Raw genomic sequence first — 23,946 nt, forward strand, 5'->3', positions numbered from 1 at the left:
TTACTTGGTTACCACAATGTGTATATTTTATACAATACACTACATATATTTGTTGCTATTTTTTAAATTGCTGAAGTTGCATCATTAATTACTGCCACGTTTCTCAGCCATGTGCCTCTGGTTGCCTGAAGATCTTATTAAAATTCAGATTCTGAGTCCATATGTCTGGGGTCGTGACTGAGACTCTGCATTTCTAACGAGCTCCCAAGTGGCGCTCATGCAACTGGTTCCTGCACACCCTCTGTGCGGCGGAGAATTACGGTTCTCTCATTTTGTGCCGCTTGCTGATAGGTCCCCAGTCTGTGCCTTCTTTACGCTCTCCAGTTATGGTTGCGTGTGTGCATGTGCCTGTGTTGCATCCAGACACTACAGTAGCAGACATTACCTAATGAGACATACTGCGTATTCTAGCAAATCATCATCCGCCACGATAAGGAAATACAAATATCAACATCCTAACACACTACTGCTAGCAGGATGGGTACTTCTGACACTATGAAACAGAGACTTGGATTTCAGTTACAGCATTTTTAAGAGAATTTTGTCTTGCCCTGACCCTGAGCAAATGATTTGAATCTCAGTCCAGCTATTATCGCTTTCATTGCAGGTGAAAATTGAGCTACCCACACAACTCCATGAGAAACACCACATTTTGTTTTCTTTTTATCACGTCACGTGTGACATAAACGCCAAAGCTAATGCCAAAAAGAAGGAGGCTCTGGAGACATCAGGTACTGACAGGAAGCAATCTGAGATAGCTTTGCCTGTCATCTGTTGGACTTGAACTGGAGAGTATTTGAAGGGCTGTGATTTACTCAGTTTTTCAGTGAAGTTTTGCATTCATAAATGATAAATAACTTTATTTTGCCTCCTCACCTTGGAGGCTTGTACTCAAGGTTTTCTCTTTGTGGTTCCTCCGCACAGTTGGCTACGCGTGGCTTCCTCTGATGAAACACGATCGGATAGCTTCTCAAGAGCACAATATCTCGGTAGCTACGAGCCTGCCTCCTAATTACCTAAGCTTTCAAGATTCTGCGAGTGGAAAGGTATTGAGTGATGTATAATTTAAGAGGGAAAAAAATGAGCTAAATGGCATGAGGTTATCTTCTCTTTGCTATTTAAACTAACCCAACCCTGGAACTATGCATCCATTGTAATTATGAATGAAATGTACCTACAGTATTTTGAACATCTTGTTTACTTTATGGCCAGTAGAAGTGATCTATTAGCAGTGATCCCCTGATACCACAGTGGTCTCATTCACCAGTATTGTCAGACGCATCTTTTATTTTCCGTCTATGTAGTAATGTAAGTTAGTGGATCAAGATGGCAAATTAACATACACCGAACAACCTGCTTATCTGTTTTCTCTGAAGTTGTCACGGTGACAGTAACAAACTGGGGTTTTTTTGCAGCACGGTGGGAGTGACGTGAAATGGGTTGACGGTGGCAAACCTCTTTTCAAAGTGTCGACATTCGTTGTGTCCACGGTGAATACTCAGGTGAGCACGATGTCTGAAATGCCAGCATCTTCTCCCACACGTGACACCACAAGGTGTCTCCTACATTGGTGGGAGGAGACTCACCATTTTACAAGTTGTCAGAAGAGCTGGTGATGGAAAAGGAAGACTGTCTGTGGATAATTATATGCCTCTCCGGGGGGAGATGCTGTCCTAGTCCATTAAAATCCAGGCACCCAAAACACCAGAAGTATACAACTAAGTCTAATTCTCAATGCCCAGCCAAGGCTCCCCAGCCCTGTACCCCTAACTCTTTAAACCCATCTTTCCCTTAATGCCCTAAGCTCTGGTCAAGTCCCACAAAAGGGTTATTGCCCACCAAACCCCACCTTTATGTATCTCAGAGTGCCCAGAGTTATTTTTCTCGTTTCTAGCTGCCTTCCCAGGTCCCTCTGGGACTCACAACTCACCTTCCTCTACCCACACACTTGTCGTCTCCAGGGGAGGGGACACATTCGTCTTTCCTTTACCATATTATTGACCTCAGTTCTCCAGCGCCCCAGGCTCTCTTCAGCACTGTGCCCATCATCTGCTTAGGCTGCTCCTTTGACACTCAGCATCTCCTCAGCCGGAAAGGCGATCTCTCCCTCTCTGCACCTCCGCGCCTCCCCTCGCTGGCCTGGCCAGCTCTTATCCACCCTTCATATCTCAGCTCAAAGGTCCGTTCTTCAGGCAAGCCTTCCCTGTTCCCTGCACTTGCAGACACTCTGGGTCATCTTGCCCTGCACCCACATGGCACCTGCTTCCGTTGAGCACTTCTCAGATTTTGATCAAATAGGTATATGTGGAAGCGTGGGGCACCGCTGTCCCCCTGGCATGATGCGAGAACCCCAGAGGGGAAGAGCGGGTTTTCCTGGCCCTTCATTTTGTCTGCTGTGCCTGCCAGGGGCCTGGAGCAGAGTCAGCTTTCAATAAATAATAGTCCAATCAAGGAATAAATGAAATAATACTGAACATATCACACATACACACACACACACGTGGAACTGAGGGGAACCCAAACCACAGATGCCCTTCCAGCATTGACAAATACCAGCAAAACACACAGACAGTGTCTCTTTACCCAAATTCTGCATCTCACTTCCTGACGGCATCACTCTGAGCCCTCGGCGCCGAATTTAGAGAATTCCCAAGGTGCCACTCTCTGCAGGAAATAACATTAAAGGGCGTAGTAGTGTTCTAGGGTTGCCAGAACAGAATGCCACGAGCTGGGTGGCTTACACAACAGACATGTCTTTTCTCACAATTCTGGAGGCTGGAAGTCTGAGATCGAGGCATCGGCAGAGTTGGTTTCCAGTGAGGCCTCTCTCCTTGGCCTTCTTTCTGTCTTCACGTGGCTGTTCCTCTGTGTGTGCGTGTGTCTGGTGTCCCAATTCACTCTATTGTGAGGACATCTGATATTGGATTGGGGCCACCCTACTGCCTCAGTCTAACTTAACTACCTCCAAACACTCATATCCTGTGGTGCTGGGAGTTACAACACCAACATAAGGATTTGGAGGGGACACATTTCAGCCCCTAACAAAGGTCAGAGTCAGTGTTATTTCATGATGTTAGTGTGAACTCCCTAATTTTTTCATGAGCTTGGTCATTGAAGTCTGAAAAGATCCCCATGCATAGTAAAATATCCTTGGGCATTTCTCATGTATGTTAAGGAAGAGGTAAGAAAAACTGGTAGAAGTCTGTGGAAGAAGGAGGAGCAAGAGGAAGAAGGAAGGCAATTTTTAAAAAAACAAGGGAGTCACTCTCCAGCCATCGTTGTGTGGCCGAGGAGGAAAACAAATGTATCAGAATGAAGCAGGGAAGAGAGCGGGCTGTGCCGTGGATTTCAACTCAAGCCTCCCACGTGCCAGGATACGTAGTGAGGATGAAAGCTCTGGCACTGGCCCCTCTGTACGGCGCCCGCCCGTTGCGGCATCGAGTCTGCAGAAATGCTCGCGCCCATCACTGTGGTTGCTACAGTGTCCATGTCACCAGAAATACGAGCCAAAAGGAAAAAGGGCTCAGGGACGTGGACAGCAGTGTGGTGGTTGTGGGGAGAAAAGGGGTAAAAGGGGACTAAATGGTAATGAAAAAAAATACGATAAAAAAATAAATACTTTTTTTTGGTGTTTCAGGATCCATATGTGAACGCATTTTTCCAACAGTGCCAAAAGAGAGAGAAAGATATGTCTCAATCACCTACCTCGAATTTTGTGCGCTCTTGTAAGGTAACATGACGTGCAAATAGTTTCAGTGGTCTTCGGGGAAGACATGGGCAAAAAAAGGCCTTGATAATTTTCATTGAATAACAAACTAAGAGGTCGTTATCACTGAAGATTTTTAAATGACTTACCAATTCAGAGAGTAAATTATTTTATTTCACAATTCCTTAATAGTTTCTGTCGATTAAAAAACAAGCAGAGGTCAATGTTTCAAAATAAAATGATTGAAAATTAAAACCAATTAAGTTTACATTAATTTTTAAGTGCTCACCCTTGCCACATCGCCCCCATTACCCTCATGCTAAATGCAATGAAGATTAAAGCCAAACTAAGGGGACCTACAGTATTCATGTTCAAGTTCAGCAACACCTCAGAAGAATAAGCTTTACAATTAATCGGTGCCCTTTTGTTTCCTGTCAATTTACTACAGAACTTACTGAATGTGGAAAAGATTCAGGCAATCATGAGTTTTCTGCCTATCATTCTGAATCAGCTCTTCAAGGTTTTGGTACAGAATGAGGAAGATGAAATAAGCACAACCGTGACCAGGTACCCATAACGTGGCCTTAGGAGAAGAGATTTTGCCTCTGTGGTTACACAAAACGTTGATTATGAGCGAACAGCCCCCTAAATGTGTATGCTTGCATGTCGCCTGAACGCACCTCTCAGATTCCTCACTCTCCCCTTTTTACCTTCTAATCATCTATTGCTATCATTTGAGGAAAAGACTAAACCTCTTTTTTCAACTTTTTCATTGTGATTTTTAAACGTTTTATCTTGAGATGATTATAGATTTGCACGTGGTTATAAGAAATAATAAGCAGAGAGATCCCATTTTCCTTTCACCCAATTTACCCACAGGCAGCATGTTGCAAAACTGTAGTCCGCTAGCACTACCAGGGTATGGACATCGATAGAATCAGGATGCAGAACATTCTGTCACCACAGGGGTCCCTCCTGTGGCCCTTTTACAGTCACAGCTATTTCTCCCACCCCCACCTCCACTCCTTATCCCTGGTCACTACTAATCTGTCTCCATCTCTATAACCTTATTGTAAGAATTAGTATGTATATACAATGGTTCATCTACATATCTAAAGGTACCTTTATATTTACCTATATAGCTGTAGATAGAATCATACAGTATGTCACCATATAGTGTGCAACCTTTTGGGCCTGATATTCTTCACTCAGCGTAATTCTCTGGAGCGTCATCCAGGTTGCTGCATCTACCCATAGTTCCTTTCTTTTTATTTCTGAGTGGTACTCCACAGCACGATTCCCCTGTTGAACAATTCATCTGTTGAATGAAGCTGGGTTGTGTCACGTTTGGGGTAGATTTGGGGTTAACCTAAGTTCTCATTTATCTGAGAGAAATGTCCCATGGGGTTCCTGGTTTGGATGAGAGTCTCATGTTTAATTTTTTTAAAAAAATATTTAATTGTTTTCCACAATGGCCATACCACTTCACATTCCTAACAGATCTTTTTCCTTTTTTAAAAAAAAATATTCAATTTTTCTTTAACTCTTCTCACTTTAAGTTTATCTATGCTACACATCCTTCCAACATTACTAATCTCCCTGGTGACTTTGGCAATCACAGTTTCCTTTTTATAGAGATCACGTCTTGAACTAATTACTGAATCATATATTCCTAGTGTTCATTTTGAAAGCATTAGTCACAGCATTCCAGAAAAAAAAAATTACTCTTGGCATTGAAATGTTTCCAGCACCTTCTGAACTCACAGGCATGTTATTAGCCTTTTGCAGAAGGAGACCTCTGGTCTCGTTTTTAAAGTGGAGCCCTGAAGCTCTGGAAAATGATCGTAGCTCTAACAGCCCCACGGCCAGCCATTTCTAGGTCCCGAGTAAATGTCCCCAACTGTGTCTTCAGTGGATGCTCCTTTCAGCGTGAGCGTATGGGTCTGTGGTGACAAGACTCCTAAATGTTTCACTGGACTGGCCTGTTGCAATTCTGAGATATTCCTAAACACTAGCCATGGAGTACACAGAAGTGGTCACGTGAAAATACCCACCAGTGCCACCACTGCTACAGAAGCCCTGTTCCAGTGAAGGAAGACAGAAAAGATCCCGCATCTTCACCTAATTACTTTTTCCAAAAGCATGTACATAGAGTGCCTCTAGGTTGGAAGGGAAGCCTTGTTTAAAAAAAAAAAAAAGGAATATAGCCCTGGCTGGCGTAGCTCAGTGGATTGAGCACAGGCTGCAAACCAAAGCATCACAGGTTTGAGTCCCAGTCAGGGCACATGCCTGGGTTGCAGGCCATGGCCCCCAGCAACTGCACATTGATGTTTCTCTCTCTCTCTCTCTTTCTCCCTCCCTTCCCTCTCTAAAAATAAATAAATAAAATCTTTAAAAAGAATTTTAAAAAGGAATATGATAAGTAATACAAGGTTAAAGATCTTACAGTTAATCAGGCACTAAAAATGATCCCTTTTTCAAGAAGACAATGTCCACAAACACGTAGGCTACAATAGCACCTTCAACTCAGGCAAAAAAAAAAAGTCTCCAATGTGAGACACTGCAGCCGTAAGACAGTACTTATATCTAGCGTCCTAGCATTTAGAGATTTCAAGGTTGCAATGGCTAACAGGTAATATAGATATTAAGTACTCAGTACTGCAGGGAAGATAGGATGAGGGAGAGGCTGCAATTGGTTCATTCATTTATTCAGTAACTATTAAGTACCCAGTTTTCGAGCACTCCAGTGACAAACCAAATGGTATCTCCCTGCCTTCTCCAGAGAGGCCACTGAACAGCTTTGTTTTTTCAGGGTTCTGACTGACATTGTGGCCAAGTGCCACGAGGAGCAGCTGGACCACTCCGTCCAGTCGTACATTAAGGTATGGGATCACCGCTTGGCCACTGGTCGCTTGCCCTTATGTTGTGTGGCTTGTCTCATTTCCTGTCTGCGATAAGTAGGAAGTTTTTCTCTGTAGCTGGATGGTGCCCCCTCACAGCAATGCCAAGCATTCCTCTCAGCTACTTGGAATTCCTTCTCTTTGCAGTGATGGGCTAGATGTGTTGTTTGAATGTATAAATGTATAAATAACATGTGCATATATAAATGAATATTTGTATGGGAAGAAAAAGCAAAGAACGAGAGGAGAAAATTTAAGTATTGTCCTTTAGAAGTCAACATTGCAATGAATGAAATTCCTGTGTAAATTTAAGGAAGATTTTTCCTGTTGGTTTGTTGAATGCTCTGTGTATCTTCTGTAATGTTTTCTTAGCTTTTCTTATTGTTTTCTCAGGCATTATTTCATTTTCCCAGTTACTGTATATTTGTACCTGCTTCTGGTATGTTAAGCCCTTTATCCTCCGGCATGAACCACTAGCCCATTCCATCAACTGTGCACTGCTTCTTCCAGTGTCCTTTGTCGAGTATATAGTCTCATTTCCAGTTGGCCTGTGAATCAATGCCCATGAACTTGCGATGATGTTTGCACATTGTAGTTCCTACATCTGCTTGAATGAAAAGCAAGAACCCATGCAGAGATAAATAACAGTAGCTTAGTTCACTTTATTTATGATGCATGGAGGACCTAAATTCCTATTCTTTCTATACATAGGTGAAATTTTTTGAGACGTAGACCTTTTTAATTAAAAGAATATATTATACTAATACATATTAATAGACATGTACCCTTATAATTTTACAAGTCTAGAAAGTGGACTAGAAAAGAATTGTGGGTCTTTTGTGCTAAAAAGTTGTTTTTTAAATAATTTACCTAAGAAATTTTTTCATTTCAGTTTTATGTCTATATACTTTCTACCTGCCAGAAATGTTAGATGCTTTTCCAAAACCTATGCATAAGTGTATGTCCTTCTTAAAATGGCCCAAATGCCAAAAATAGTCAGTTACTTCAAAATCATTTCTCTCTGGTCTAATTTTACTCAATAAGATCGACATTTCATTTGCAGAAGGCCAGATTTACCTATAAACGACTTTTTAGTTTGCTCTCTGTTTAAGATAGAGTCTTTGCTTGCTTTTATAGGGTATTGACAAATTTACATTCCACAAAACCATCTACACAACCTTCACTCTCTCAATGCTTACTTTGATTTTCCATTTCACTCTCCAAGGGGACTGAGACAAAAAAAAAATTCTCCAGTTCACATTACACAACATCTTCTCCATTTCAACACAAGGATTGTGTACCTTTTCCCAATGGAATCACTGGAAATTACATTTAGAACCCACCGGTGTTGTGACATTTTTGTGACAGTCAAGTGTAGATCCTATGAGAACCTTCAAATCAGCTCTCAGACTCCATCTGTGACACTCTTGGAGAGGTCTATTGGACATGCGTCCTGGGATGGTCTTTATTTTTAACCAGGATGTTTGAATGATCCTGATGAGATCATTTGAGTTTGTAATATAGCAGACCGCTTATTTCGTTTGTGCTCCTGAGAGGTTCAAATCCAAAAACACACCTCTATGACATTTCAAGCTGATAACAATTTCTAAACATGTTTTACAACACATCTTCATAAGCTTAAAACAAATGCAACCTAACAACTATAACTGGCTGGAGTTTTACTCTGGAAAGAGCAGTGAATTAGCGAGTGGGAAACTAGATTGTCATCAAGGTTAGATGGTTAACTTAAGCAGTCAGTCTCTCTGAACCTCTCTTTCCTCCTCTGTGAAGTGAGATGGGTTGGGCCGGATGAACACCCAGCTCTATGACTCTGAGATTGGACTCCTGCTGCAGTATTGCACATGGTTGAGAGCCTGACCTTGACCAAGGAATCCATTTTTCCTCCGTTGGTAGGAAAGGTTATTATTTAACATATAGATAGATATGAAGCCCCACAACTAGGAACATAATGGAAACTGAGGGACCAGTACGTATACATGCTTTGATGTCCTTGAGAGATGTGATAGTCAATGCAATTAATATTGATTCAGAAACAAACTAAACACCATTTCAAGTTCAGTGGTGCTAAATGCTGCTAACTCACCCATCTACAATATCCAACACACGCACATACACACCATGTCTTTTTCAAAAATGTATGCCTAGAGTTAATTAATGAAATGCCATGGTTTACAGAAATTCATGGCACTGACATACTATAGCCAACATTTTAAAATAAGAATATCTCAGAGCTAGTTGTAATACCCTCGGGGCTAACTAACTGTGCGTGGTATTAGGTAGTTAGGACATTCCCCTCACATGAGTCATAATCCACGATGGGGGGAAAATTGTATTACTCTTGATTTTAGCTAGTTTCACGCATCTCTTAGCTTCGTCTCTCTCCTCTGGGATGAACTTGGAGAAGTCAGGCCCCATCAGAATGACTTCACTGTCGATGAGCTATAAAGTCCAAACAAATTCCAGGTCTAAACGCGAATGTGCTTTTGCTTTGAGTTTCGTGCCTGCCTTCACTCTTGATTATAATGAAGTCTGAATTGTGAACATCCTTAAGAAATGAAGTCCCTTGAGGCAAACCCCACTCCTAAGTAAAATAATACAATTTAGTAATCAGCACGCTGATGTTGATATCCTTAACGTAGATGAAGAAATACCGGAAACTAAGACCGTGGCGTGCACTCAGTGGTGTGTGCCCAAACCCATCTTTTGAGAAATAAAATAGTGAGCAGCGTGTGTTATCTCACGGATGGCCAGTGTTCATGACCCTTGGATGGCTGCACCTTAGCATGAGATGGTAGACCCTGGGCGTGTGGGGAGCTCACCTACTGGCCTCCGGAAGGCACCCGCGTCCCCACTTGGCTATTTGAGTGGGTGCTCTACCCTTTCAGGATGAAGAAGTGCTACCATGCCACCTGTTACCAGTGGAAAGAAGGAGAAGGGGAAATGTATCCTAAGTAGGTGGGTCAAAGCCCTCCGTGTTTCCTTCAACCTGCTGAATTGCTCTCTGACTCTTTCTTTTGATTTCTACAAAAAAGAGTTTCAAGGAGAGCCTAGGTGAGCCAGTCCCTACCTGTGCAAAGCCCTACTACCTAGGAGCAGGTGTGCACTACTCTTGTCATCGGGCCTTCATTTGTTTCATGAAAAAAAAATCTGGCATGAGCAGACAATTTTGAGTTATGAGTTACTCATGGAACATGATTTTTGAAGCTTTTGTTTTCTTAAAGCATTTGACTGATTTCTCTTTTTGGATTTTCTTCAGTTTGTGTTCAAGACCAGGACATGCAAGGAGAGAACAATACACGAGGAGCTGGCTAAGAATGTGGCTGGTCTTTTGAAAACAAATGACTCAACAACCGTGAAGCATGTCCTGAAGGTAAGGAATTTAAAGACAATTCTTTCATTGTTAGTATGAGGTTCACCGTTACCCTCGGAAGGTGATAAAATCCACCGATTTTCAGAGATCATTCCTCTTGTAGTTTCTAGCATAAGCTTCCTATTGTAACTGTAGCATATAAGAAGTATTAAGCGAGAGACATCTGCGTCAACAGAATAAGATCACCTTCAGAAGTAGCAGGACGCAAGTTACGTCCTTTGGCCTAAGGCCAGAATAAATGTCTGTGAAGAGTTATCTAAAATACTGAAAAACTCAAAATGTAGCAAAAGTAAAATGTGTTGGGTTTATTAGACACAGTAAGAGGAAATATACCAACAAAAGGATTGATGATATGTTCATGAGTGGATATATGGACACCAGAGAGGAAACCAAGTCACAGCCACTCTGTGACCCCCCAAAAGCTGAAACACATAAAGAAGAGATGGTGAAAGTTTATGAAAAGGCAACTCTACATTATTCTATGCAGAAGAGCGAACTTAGTCCCCAGCTTAATTAATTATCTATCCTGACTTGACAGACGGATAATGGATTAGTAAGTAGCTACAAAGAGAAGGCAGGATCAATAAGCATCAACATGAGTTCACTAATATCAAATTACCCTGAGCCAAGCAATTTGTTTAAATTACCCTTGTGAGTGTATTCCTTTAGTTAATTCAACAAGCATGCCGTTGGTGCCTCCCATGCAACAGGCACCATCCTCGGCACTCGGCACACGACAGAGAACGACATAAAGATCTCTGCTTACATTCTACTGGGAAATACCAACAATCAACCACAGACACAATAACAACGTTAATTCAATCCTACGCTAGAAGGGGAGCGGGGGTGAGGGAAGGGAACGTATCAAGCAGAGAAGGGGAATTGGGAGCAGTGAGAGTGCAGGGGAGGTTTGCGGATTTAAACAGAGTGGGCAGGATAGGGCTCACAGAGACGGGAGTACTTGAGCCAAAAAAGAAAAATGTGAGAGAGTTGAAAGAGCGTATGTGGATGCTTAGAGTAGAACGTTAAAGGCACAAGGGGAGGCCCGTGTGAGGTAGTAAGGCAGCAGCGTGCTTGGAAGTCCCTGAGGGGGAACGGGAGGGCAGGGTGGCTGGGACCCAGTGAGCGAAGGAGGGAGACGGCCAGATGAAGTCAGAGGAGCAGCGGGTGGTTTGGCAGGTGGCAGAAGGCCACATGGGCCCTGGCCAGGCCTTTGGCTGCCCCTCAGAGTGAAACGGGGACCCACGTGGAGGGAACTGAGCAGAGGAGTGCTGTGAGCTGGCCTGGGTGTAAAAGGATCACTCTGATGGCTGTGTGGAGAGCAGATGTAGTGGGCTGAAGACGGACACAGGGCCCACTGCAGAAGTCGCCTGCCCAGAAGCAGGGTCTTCTGGAGAGAGTCAGCGTTCAGTTGAAAGACAAGAGGAAGGGACTGTTTGGAGGGGCATTTGCATCTTCAGCAGGTTTTGCGGCTGGTGGACCATGTGTTCCAGAACAGGTGGGTGTCAGGAGATGGAAGCCATGGGATATGTGGATACGAAAGGAACGGTGGAGGTTCAAGAGCAGGAGAGGAGATGGGCCTCTTCTGTTGTCTGACTTGGGCAGAGGCAGAAGGCCGCACGTGATTAGATCTGGTGAACTGCGGGGAAGAGGGAGGCAGCCAGGGTGCTGAGGGTGGAGAATGGTATCAGCCGAATTCCGGGGCACATGTCAGAACCTTTGCCTGATGGTTAATAATACCATTTTGGACAAGGTGACCGAAAGGGGGTTTTAAGTGTCCCTTGTATTAATATGCCCAACAACATGAATTTGATTTCCAATACCGTTTATTAAGAAGTGACCCTTTCCTGGCTGGCATAGCTCAGTGGATTGAGCGCGGGCTGCAAACCAAGGCATCGCAGGTTCGATTCCCAGTCAGGGCACATGCCTGGGTTACAGGCCACGGCCCCCAACAACCACACATTGATGTTTCTCTCTCTCTCTCTTTCTCCCTCCCTTCCCTCTCTAAAAATAAATAAATAAATAAATAAATAAATAAATAAAAAGTGACCCTTTTATTAAGTCAGAGCTGCACATTTGGAACTTAAGCTTCGTCTCAGTCTTCTAGAGTTCTGAGACTACGTACTCAGAAGTCCCTAGCAGTATGGTTGGTATCAGCCTGAAACTGGATATAATGCCACTGCCCATCCACAGCAGAGCAGTTAGGTAAGCTGTGGTTAGACACACAGTGTTGTACCAATATGGGACCCTCGGCTTCATGATTCAACATAAAGGAACCTCAAAACATAATTTGTTGAATGAAAAGGGCAATTGCAGGGGAATACATACAGGATGATTCCATTCATATGAAATTCAGTGGCAAACAAAACTAAATATGTTGTTTTGTTTTGTTCATTATTTTATTGTTGTTCAATTACAGTTGTCTGTATTCTCTCCCCACCCCCTCCAAACCCAGCTCCCTCCCTCACTTCCACCCTCCCCCTTGGTTTTGTCCAGGTGTCCTTTATAGTAGTTCCTGAAAACCCTTCTCCCCACTGTCACCTCCCCCCTCCCCTCTGGCTATTGTTAGATTGTTCTTATTTTCAGTGACTCTGGTTATATTTCTTTTTCTTTTTTTCTTTTGTTGATTATGTTCCAGTTAAAGGTGAGATCATATGGTATTTGTCCCTCACTGCCTGGCTTATTTCACTTAACTAAATATATTGTTTTAATGTATAATATCGGTAGCAAAATTATGAAGTTAACCAAGGGAAAGACTGCCCAGAATTCAGAAATTTTTGTGGTGGAGGGGAAGAGAAAGAGAGATGATAGGGGGGTGCATTCTTTGAACTGTATATACACAAACTATACTTTTCATGCCTGGGATAATATCACCCTTTCACCCTTACACCTGAGAAACAGGGGTCTCCGCTGTGAACGTGTGCTTTAGTCTCCGCCACCTGAGCCCGCCCCATAGGAAAAGGTGTAAGAGTAGCCAAGAGACATGCTCGCTGGGAGCCCTTCTGAATCCCTGAGTATTCTAGGAGCTCCCACTGCCTGGCCCTGCAGGCTGACTCACTTAGACCTCATTCCTAACTCCAGCCTTCACAGGGAAAGGCTTGATGCCAGAGTGCAACCCTAGACCAAGTGGGGGGTGGTCTGCAGTGGAAGGGAGGGGCTGGTTTGTGGACAACACGTGGACGTGCAGGCCGGACAGTCACGCGTGAACCTGGCCTCTCACGGTGCAGGACAGAGCCTCGAGAGACAAGAGGGGGTAGGCTAGGGGGCTTCTCTCCCCAGGGCCCCACATTCTGGGACAAGATTCCAAGTTGTCATGGAGTTCTACTTGTCCAGGTAGGGTGATCAAACATATTGTATTTAACACTTTGTTAGCATGACTTGAACTCAGGTATTTAGACATAAGGCATCCATTTTCAATCTTGTCTCTAACCCTGGAAAGGTTAGGGGTAGGCCTGCTATGATCTATTATAAAACAAAAAGGTTTGAGTTTTGTTTAGATAAGTGAAACAAATACAGACCCATGGATAAAGACCTCATAAGACTACTCTTCAATTAACCATGTCAAGTACACTGGAATCTTGTTTTAGTTCAAACATTCTTTGAGATTACAGAGAAAACAGAATGTCCGCCACTTACTTTTACCATTAGAACTTTGATAAAGATCACTCTAACACAATGGAGAAAATATTATTGCTCTGATGCATTTACTTTTAAAGCATACATTTTTAGATAAAGATGTTCTAATGTCACAAGTTGTAAAGAACAGAATTACATTATTTTACAATAGGACAGCAAATTTCTTACTGTCTTTTCTTTTCCTAACAGCATTCCTGGTTCTTCTTTGCAATTATCCTAAAATCAATGGCACAGCACTTGATTGACACAAATAAAATTCAGGTAAGATCACAGGCAATAAATACTATCCAACAATTACACTAATGAATATGCAGTCAGGAGTTCCATTTTCATTTACTCTGCAACTTTATCAATACATGTTCATTGCTTTTTAAGCAGGAGAAATGATTGCATGTGTCCCTTAACCTCCATGGTTTTTATTGCTGCTGCCTGCAAGGCTGGGTACTCAGAATTTTAGAAATGTATGGCTCAATCTAACAGTGATTTTTGTGCTTTTGTCTATAGTAAAAATGTGAGTTTAATTTTAAAGCCAGCTGGTGGGATGAATGGATTTTACCGATCTCATGCAAAGAGGGTGTGTAAGTTCACGAGGTAGAGATGGGAGACTAGAAATTAGAGTGTCTGGAACTTTCCCTGTATGCAGGAGTCCAGACAGGATGAGTGGATTCCTGGACCTAAGGGTGGTCTTTAGGGACCCATGGAGTTTTATTCCATGAACCATATGGAATCTCACAGCCAAGCCCTTTTGCATGTGGTGGCAGAACTCCCTTGACTCTGAGGTCCCACAGGCACTCGCTGTGGCAAGTGCCGGGACCATGGAGTTAAGACCAGCTGGTGCAATCTCTCCGCTATGAGTAAGGTCTGAGGATCCATCCGAGACGTGGTGGTCATGGTTGGGAATGACGTTTGCTAGAAGAAAACGGCAAACATTCTCACACAGAAAAGGCTGAACATGTGAGGTGATGGATGTGTTCAGTGACTAGATGAGGAAAATTCTTACACACTACACATGTGTACCAAAATATCAAGATGCACACCTTTAAACACCTTCTAATTTCACATCAATTATACCTCAATAGACCTGAAATAAAATCCCCAAAAGGACTAGCTGGAACTCAGTACTTATTAGAGGACATGTCAAACCAACATCTGTACTCATTCAGTTATTCATTCAGTTATTCATTCATTGATTTTTTACAGTGCTTTACTGGGGGGTTTCCCGTTTAAAAAATCAAAGTAACTGATTTTCAACTAATAGAGGACTATATGTCAAAGGAAATCTAGAATAGCATTCATTAAACTATTGATAGTATTTACTTCCTGAAGGGGCAGTGAGGGGAATTAAGATGTGAGAGGTAATATAGTCACTAATATTATAATAACTATGTATGGTCCCAGGGCACCAGACTTATGCGGGGATCACCTAGTAAGTTATACAAATGTCAGATCGCTAAATCAGACACCTGTGCACCTGAAACTAATATAATATTATATGTAAACTTTTTCAATTATATGTAATTGAAAAAAAATGTGAGGAGTCATAGAAAATGTTACACTGTTTTAAGAGTTTGCACTAAAAATGTAACAATTTACTTTTTTCATGAAAACATGAACATTTTACTAGCCAAGACAGAGGGAAACATTAAATGAAAATAATGGAAATCATGACCTTGAAGTTAAAAGGGCTTCTATTTTATTACCACATCCAAGTTTTCAAAAGGACGCTTTGTTTGGCAATATATAAAATGAAGTAATTGTTTCAGTTGATTTTTTTCCAGGCTTAGTATCTCCCCATGCCACGTTATAAAGAAATGATCCATTCTTTCCTTAGCTGCCTCGGGCTCAAAGATTTCCGGAATCTTACCAAAACGAACTGGACAATCTTGTCATGATCCTGTCTGATCACGTGATTTGGAAATACAAAGATGCCCTTGAAGAAACCAGAAGGGCCAACAGCAGCGTCGCCAGGTTTCTTAAGGTACAGTCATATGAGGTTGCAGTCCATCCAAGCCCCCGTGCTCGCAGACACGAGATGTTCTCAGTGTTATTTGATTCGCATGTTCACTTATGATGGAGTGCCTGGAAGGACCCGGCACGCCTGCTGGGAGCCTGCATAGTGCAGATGTCTCGAAAGTTCCTCTTCTCCCCCCTCCTCCCCGCAGGACTCTGCATCACCTGAGCCTGAGGTCACCCTCTGGTGTCCACCTCTCCCTCTGTTCTAATGGGAAATGAGAGGAGTCGTCGAAAGAGCTTAAATTTGTGTTAAAAAGGAAGATATACATGAGGCAGTATACTATTATGGAATGAATGCGTATGTTAAAAACCCTCCAAAGGATAAAGACAAAAATAGAAGGGAAAAACAAAACAAAAACACAAATGACCTAACAAATGGAAGAATGTTATTTGAGAAAATAGCTCTCGTTTATGCATGGGCATAGTTCCATGGAAGACATTCCACTCAGTAGACTACGTATAGCAAGACTTTATGCCCAGTCCTTTCTGAGCAGAGATTTGTGAGTAAAATTGAGGAGAGACCCAAGAAATGCAAAACCATTGCACTGGACCATCCTAGACTCTTTTGGACAAGAGGGGAGCATTCCATACTGAGTGGAACAGCAGTGGGAAAAGTCCCCAAAGAGTTTTCCACATGTGTAAATGGATAGAATGGGACACCTGTGGCAATGTCCCCCCATACAGTGATCTGCTGTAATGCCCCGAGACACTCATCGGTAAATACAGGGTGGGGCAAAAACTAGGTTTATAGTTTTGAGTACGTGAAACACAGTTTATTCTCATATTATTATTATTTATTAATTGTTGCATTATTTTGCATATACTTTTGCCCCACCCTGTGTGGTCCATGCCTCCCACTTCCTACTTTTCCACTGCAGTCCTTGGCCACTGTCGCTCGGTTACTGGTCGCGTGGCCTTCAGTGTTTTGGAGGAAGAGTAGGTGCTATGCCAGCTCGGAATGCTTGCCTGTCTCCTGCAAAACCACCTACTGCTTAACACATTCATTATTAAGAGATTTTGACAACACAGTAAGAGAGACAGGGAGCAGCTTCATGATAGAAATCTCAGAATCTCTTACCTTCTCTAAATTTGAGCTGCTAGAGAAAAAGCTAGTCTGCTGAAGGAGGCCAGTGCGGTTTTAAAGGTTTTCCCGACCCATCTCTGCCACCCCCCTGCCTTCCCAGAGCGGTATAGCACAGGAATCAGATTGCTAAAAAACCACAATAAAATGTACCTGTTTAAAAAATAAATAGGCAACTGAAAGCTAAAACTTTCTATACAAAACTTTCTAATATTTAATTGCAAACCTCCAAGGGATATATAACATTGATTAGTATGGGTTGTAACCTTCTCATGTGTGTACTATACCTGACATTTTAACTAGCTGCCATAGGTAGACGAATGCTTAAACATATTTTAGAGATTTTTTAAACACTTAACGATACAACACATTTCGTTTAATGTTATTTTATTTTAATAAATCTCATTATCTTTTCTAAAATCTTTAATGATCCTAAAAGTAAAAATGACTGAATGTAAAACATTATCTTTTGTAGCGCTGCTTTACGTTTATGGACCGGGGCTTTGTGTTCAAGATGGTGAACAATTACATCAGCATGTTCTCCTCCGGGGACCTCAAGGTGAGCCCCGCGTGCGGGAGTGACTGCATTCTCCGCGATGGCATCATAAATAAATAAGTTAGTCTTTATATCTGCCTAGGACATTAACTTATCCATTCTCTGCATCAAAAAAAAAATAAGTTCTATACCAAGGAGAGGCAGTTTTTTAAATGGTTCATCATTTATAAATTGCAGTAGTTTCAATTATTGACTCAAGTTGCCAGAAAACATAATTCTAAAATATCTAAGCGAAAGGAATATATTTTATTTTATTAGCTGATGTTAGCAAATACAGTGAATACCATCTGAGTCTTAAAAAAGTGATTCCTTATCTTGCATGGGAGGGAAAATAGAACAGTTGTGAAACGTGCTAATTATCCCGACTTCTGTGGTTATTCTTAGCTCATGTATCACACAGTCGTCTTAGACCATGTCTGGACTCTATTCATCACTGTCCTGTGCAGAATATTACTGAAAAGCTAAACTGTTTGCGGGAGCAGAGGCGAGGTCGAGTTAATAATGCATCCTCAGAACAAATGGTGCGCAGAGAAAGATTCACTTTCGTTTTTTATCGTCTGCATCATTGTCTGCCTAGGTCCTGAGAGCATTGGAGTTGATTGTAGTGATCTGTTTCATGATCTGAGTGTAGTTTTAGGGCTGTGTGCATTGGCGAGGCACTATTTTTCTCTAAATAAACATATTATGATATAAGCTAAAAGAAGTGGAAAAAAATGAGTCAGCAAGGTAGGTTAACAATGAGATGATAAAGGCTTTGACCAACCTCTTGGAACAGGAAGGTGGCTGCATTTACCAATTGGGAGGGGATGAAATTCCTTAAACTTAACAATTAGCTGATGGTCACACAAAAGGAATTACATCTTCCCTCTAGGCATAAGATTCAAGAGCAGATTTTCGTTTTATACTAACTTTCATGGTGCGTAAATAATAGTCAATCAGCTTGTCTCTTTTTCAGACCTTAAGCCAGTATAAATTTGATTTTCTTCAAGAAGTATGTCAGCACGAGCACTTTATCCCTTTGTGTCTCCCCATAAGATCAGCAAACATTCCAGGTAACAATTCCAAGAGTTTTCATCAGCTCCTACCAAGTGAACACTTTTCTTTGTTTTTTGTTACTTTTCCTGTTTCCTCTATCTTGGTTTGGTCTCAAGATGTCACATGAGCAGTAGACCCAGATAATCAGATTTTTAAATGCAAAAGAAATTGTTGGCCCATGGTAATGAGTTTGGCTCTATAATTCTCAATTTTTGTCTGTGTTTCCCTTTTCATTAAAGAGAAGGCCAAGAAAATTTTAAAATTGGTGCTTGTAGCTCAAAGAATGTTAACCTCGAGCCATACTGTCTTTCACCACGCTGGCTCCCAAAGACAGCTCTCCTTTGATTTTCAGAGATACAGTTATATTTTTCAGTATACATTCATTTAAAATGATCAGTTAATGTGTGCATTTATGTTAGAATGTGATTCTGCAACGTGAGTTTGAGACGAAGAAACTGATACCTTGGAGGGAAGGCAGGCAGGCAGGTGGGTGGGCACCATTATACATTGTTGGCATCTCAGGGTCGGAAGGTCACAGAGATGGGTGTGCAGGTAAGAACTGTGCTCCACATTTTGTTTACTGTGCTTACTGTGGCATACATGGTGGACAGGAAATGTTTTCGTTCATTACATTCAGTACATACGCATTGTTCATTCTCTACCACAATCATGTACTAGCGTGATCATGGCAGAGCATGATCAGACACTCATCAAGCATCAAGATGCAAAGAAAATACTAAAATGATTTACGAACTTTTAAAAATTTTAATTTTATTAAACTTACTGGGGTGACATTGGTTAGTAAAATTAACCAGTTTTATTTGTATAATTCTATAACACATCATGTGGGTATCACCTTGTATGTTCACCACCCAAAGTCAAGTCTCCTTCCACCATCAGCACACGGGATGGGGCCAAAGTAGATGTGCAGTTGTGAGTACAGGAAACACAGCTTCTTCTTGCATTATTATTCATTAATGATTGTATTATTTTCCGTATGAACAACCGGAAACCTACTTTTGCCCCACCTGTATAATTGACCTCCTTTACCCTTAAATACTTTACTTCTAAGCAGTGAGTAAATTATTCACAAGGTGCAATTTTGATGTTCATAGAAAGCACAAAGTAGGATGATAAAGAGCCTCCTTCTGTGTATTATAACTTGCACTCATATCTGGGGGGAGAGGGAGAGAGTCAAGTACATTATCCAGCCTCTAAAAGTTTTGTCATTCTCGTCTTAACTACAAGCTACATCCACTATCCCATTCTCTTTCTAATTTATTAAGTGCATTTAATCTAAATGCCTTCATAGAAAAAAGGATAGGAATGTGATTTTGTATAATAAAATGTTTATACTTCTGTGTTTGTTTTTGTTTTATCAACTAGTGCCAGGTGATCATTGGGTTAGCCAAGCTGGTTAAGAGCCTCAGGGGAATCCCACCTGTACTGGGTCACTTTGATTCCAGTGGTTTGCTATTGGTCAGTAGCTCAGACAAAAAGGCCTGATTGTCTCTTTATAGATCCAATATTATCAACAGTGAACATAAAAATATACGTTTCACAGCAAGCATATTTCTGCTGGCAAAGGAGGTGCTCAAACAGAAGGCTAAGGATTAAAATAATTCTATTCACGGCATTCTTTGTAATGAAACAACTGACCTAAGGCATTGGTCTTGAAAAACAAAGTTTTACTGCAGTGACTCCCATTTCAGAACAATAGATTTTAATTTTGCAGTGTACATTATTCATAGCTGATAAACATAGTGTGTATCTAAGCATAGATATATCTGAACTTTGTTTATTTATATCAAATCTAGATCCTCTGACACCTTCAGAAACAACTCAAGAATTACATGCATCAGGTAATAATGGAATTTTATGTGATACTACCTAAGCATCAATAACCGTGTCACAGTCCTATAACATTGATGAGTACAGATATTACAAATGTCTAGTTTCCAAATGCTAATAAGTAGCTATATATTTAATACCATATAGTCAAAATAAGCAAAAAATTGTCTGAATGTTTCTCTAGTCACAGATAATTAAATGGTTCCTCAGCTTGACTTCCTTCATGTTTTATTCTCTAGAGTTCAATTCTTTTTAATTTCCCAAAGGACCTGAAATTCCTTTAGAGTGTATCATAAATAAAATCCCCAGCTACATAGAATAGCATGTTTGTTCCATGTAAGTAGATTTATATATTCCTTTCAATAAACCACATCCTAGTTTGGGTTGTTTTTTCAAAATTGAGATTATTGATACCACATAAATTTATAAATTAAATATAACAGGAATGTTCCAGTGGTTCATTATACGAATCATAACTACCTTACCGGTTGTCCTGAAAATTAAATAAGGTAATGTTTATAAAGTGCTTAGTCTGGGGTTGGCACACAGTACGTGTTCTATGAGTGGGTGCTAGTTCTATAATTAATAGTTACATTTAGGAGACACATTGGACAATTCTGCATGAATGTGTATTATTCCTGGAAATCTTCACAGTCCTTTCTTGGTAATTCAGGCTCAAGATTTCGTAGCCACCCTTGGTTTTTCTCTCTCCTTGCTCCTTCCCATTCTTCAGACAACTTGTCCTGCAGATGCTTCTGCTAGTTCAGTCCTACCCACCCAGGCCCTCTAGTATCTCCCTCCCTCTCCTGCTACAGCCTCTTGTGCTGTATCCCTCACCCCATGCCTTCCTACAGTCTAATTCATTACATCCAGCCACCATATCTGTAAGTCAATAAAGCACAGGTCTGACTGGGCCACTGATCTCAAAGCCCTCAGTGACTTATCATCCCCTAGAGAAATGCAAATGGGATTTCTACAGTTGCACAAATAGCAGAGAAACCAAAATGCCAGCTAAGGAATTTGTACTTAAGTTTCTCATCATCTATCCCCAATCTGTGGCTCAAATCTGAGCTCTCATCCCTCCCCTTTTGGGTGCTGTGCTTACTGTGCCCCATACCTGTGTTCCCCTCAAACCTGCCCCAGAAACCCTGGATCTTCTCCCGGTGTCTTCTTCCCCCACTGCCTCCAGCTGTGTCCACAACTCTGCACCTCCAATTCTTAAGCATCCTCAGTGGCCCGTTTCAACACATTACAACTCCAGTTACACATTTCCTGAGTCCCTCAGACAGAAAATAGTTTTATCTCCCCTCAGCTCTGACACTGAAGACACGCCACTTTCGTGGCACTGGATACTTGACGTCATGCATTGCTTGTATTCACGCGCACCCAGTAGCCCCCGCTCTTACTGAATGTTCCTCTCTCGTCTTTCCCGTCTCTGTGGCAACACCATATCACCGAATCCTCCCGCTAGGGAGAGCCGTTGACAGTACTTTGATAAATCTATCTTGATTATAAAGCGATCGTTTGCTTTTCAATAACATGGTCTCTTTACTTGCCTCACGAAGATATGCCTGAATATTCCGTCACGAATGAGTTTTGCCGCAAGCACTTCTTAATCGGGATTCTGCTCCGAGAAGTCGGTTTTGCTCTGCAGGAAGACCAAGATATCAGGCACTTAGCTTTGGCTGTCCTGAAAAATCTAATGGCTAAGCATTCATTTGATGATCGATACAGAGAACCAGTAAGTGGCCTTCCTTTCTTCCTTCCCTAAACACCACTTAATGGCACGCTGCATTAAATGTGTAATCAAACCCAGGAGCCCATTGATTTTCACGTGTATCATTTCTTTTGGCTCCCTGTTCACCCAGAGAAAGCAGGCCCAGGTAGCAAGTTTATACATGCCCCTCTACGGCATGCTTCTGGACAACATGCCAAGGATTTACCTGAAGGACCTGTTTCCTTTCACTGCCAATACGTCGAACCAGGCAAGTCTGCTTACTATTTCCAATGTCTATTGGAATGAAAAGGTAGCCTTTGTATATATTTGCCTGGATACCGCTTCCACCCAACTGTGAGCAACTAAGGATTAAACAGCATTTCTTGCAAGGTATTTCTGAGACATTCGTATGAGTGCCACTAGATCGGTCACTGAAGTGTCCTAGATTGGTCACTGAAGCCTTCTACCTGGCCCATCTCTCCAGCACTTTGTGTTGTCATGTTCCTCTGTCCTCTGCATCATTTTCCAGTTCTCTCCAGCTTCCGCCAGGCTCCTTGGTTGCATCCACAGCCCCATCCTCAGCGGACACCTTTCCCACCACCTCTCTGTATCAGCTTCATGACCGACCACCTGGTTGTCATATAGCCAAGTCACAGCCCTCGAGTGGCCTGTTTGTCGGCCTTCTCCACTGAGTCATCATAGTGACTGTACAACAAACCCTCTTGGGATCTGTTACCTGTGTTCAGACCCCAGCTGCATTAGTGCACTGCTGAAACCAGCAGCCATGCAAGATAGTACCATTTAGAAGTTGGGTGCTGTGCCTTAGGAACTGTTTTTTGGACCTTGTTCAAATCCCAGTAGTACCAGTTACTAACTGTGATATTAGGTACATTATCCAACTTCTTCAAGCTCCTAATTTCTTATTTATAACATGGGATAAAAATACCTCCATCACAGGTTTCTTATGAGGATTAAATTGTGTAATAGGAAACATTTATCACAGAAACTAGTACATCGTAAGTATTTAGAATCTCATTTTTAGTAATAGTAATACACATAAGATATCCTGTGATAAAAATGATATATACTCTATAATGTAATCCATAAATAACCATTTCAGTCATTTAGTCTATACCTAAAAGATAGTTTACACTACATTGTAAAAATTTTCTAAATCACATACAAAATCAAACTGTGACCAAAAGTTTGGTTTTGACTATATTCATTATTATTGTGTGCTTTGGCAGAAGACCTTGGCTGGAATATAACAGATCAAATCAAATGTCATCTAATTGAAAGCACAGTGAAGAAGGCATGGGTGGGTTTGCAATGTTGAAATATGACAAATCCTATTAATTTCTTCTGTGCTTTGAATACAGGGGTCTAGAGATGACCTCAGCCCCAATGGAGGACTTCACAGCCAGTCAGCTATGAAACATGCAAACTCTGTGGATACATCATTTTCTAAGGATGTTTTAAATTCCATAGCAGGTACATGAGACTTTCTGAGGACACTTATGTTTAACAGTCATCCATGTTCACATTGTATAGTACTGTGTTTTCACCCAGTCGGTAATCCATTACACATCATTTGTATGGCAAAGTATACTATATTTATATAGCTGAAGAGTCTTTTTACATTTTGGAACGCCATCCAATGATTTCCTCTTCTACTTGGATTTCATTTTTATTTGGCTCAAGGAGTAGTCTACTCAGATGTTACCAAACTGTGCTTCCTTCTGGAAACAATATTTAAGCTTTCTCTGCATGCAGCCTTCTGAAATAAAATAGCTCTTCAACTTCAAAGAATACTTAAAGAACAATTTTGACAATTTCATCTTGATTCCTTATAAGCTGTCAAAAACTGAAAGCTTTTTCCCAAAAAGTATCCTTGTGAACTTTTATTAAAGCATTCTTAAAACAGGAACTATTTTAAAAAGCTTTTTAAGACATCAAAGAAACAAGCTTTATTATGCTTCCATTTATCATGGTCAAAATTTTTCTAAATCCTTAACGCTGGCATGGCCATTGTAATGACGCTCAAAATGTCTCATATCTCT

General features: G+C 41.4%; 1 protein-coding gene across 4 annotated transcripts in view; it reads left to right on the top strand.

The window, feature by feature from the left end:
- The window catches only part of DOCK10 (dedicator of cytokinesis 10), a 227,440-nt gene that overhangs the window by 169,245 nt on the left and 34,249 nt on the right, over positions 1-23,946 (top strand). For all 4 annotated transcript variants that reach the window (XM_045853121.1, XM_045853131.1, XM_045853114.1 and 1 more), the window contains exons 20-34: positions 608-731; positions 925-1,046; positions 1,416-1,502; positions 3,638-3,730; positions 4,155-4,273; positions 6,519-6,588; positions 9,884-9,997; positions 13,823-13,894; positions 15,465-15,611; positions 17,203-17,286; positions 18,239-18,335; positions 20,136-20,180; positions 21,735-21,910; positions 22,038-22,154; positions 23,266-23,377. In XM_045853121.1, coding sequence (XP_045709077.1) covers positions 608-731; positions 925-1,046; positions 1,416-1,502; positions 3,638-3,730; positions 4,155-4,273; positions 6,519-6,588; positions 9,884-9,997; positions 13,823-13,894; positions 15,465-15,611; positions 17,203-17,286; positions 18,239-18,335; positions 20,136-20,180; positions 21,735-21,910; positions 22,038-22,154; positions 23,266-23,377 — 1,579 coding nt within the window. The remainder of the gene's footprint in view (positions 1-607; positions 732-924; positions 1,047-1,415; positions 1,503-3,637; positions 3,731-4,154; positions 4,274-6,518; positions 6,589-9,883; positions 9,998-13,822; positions 13,895-15,464; positions 15,612-17,202; positions 17,287-18,238; positions 18,336-20,135; positions 20,181-21,734; positions 21,911-22,037; positions 22,155-23,265; positions 23,378-23,946) is intronic.

The sequence above is a fragment of the Phyllostomus hastatus genome, unplaced genomic scaffold (assembly GCF_019186645.2).
Source record: "Phyllostomus hastatus isolate PE091 unplaced genomic scaffold, TTU_PhHast_1.1 phas_contig_137, whole genome shotgun sequence".
Lineage (NCBI taxonomy): Eukaryota > Metazoa > Chordata > Mammalia > Chiroptera > Phyllostomidae > Phyllostomus > Phyllostomus hastatus.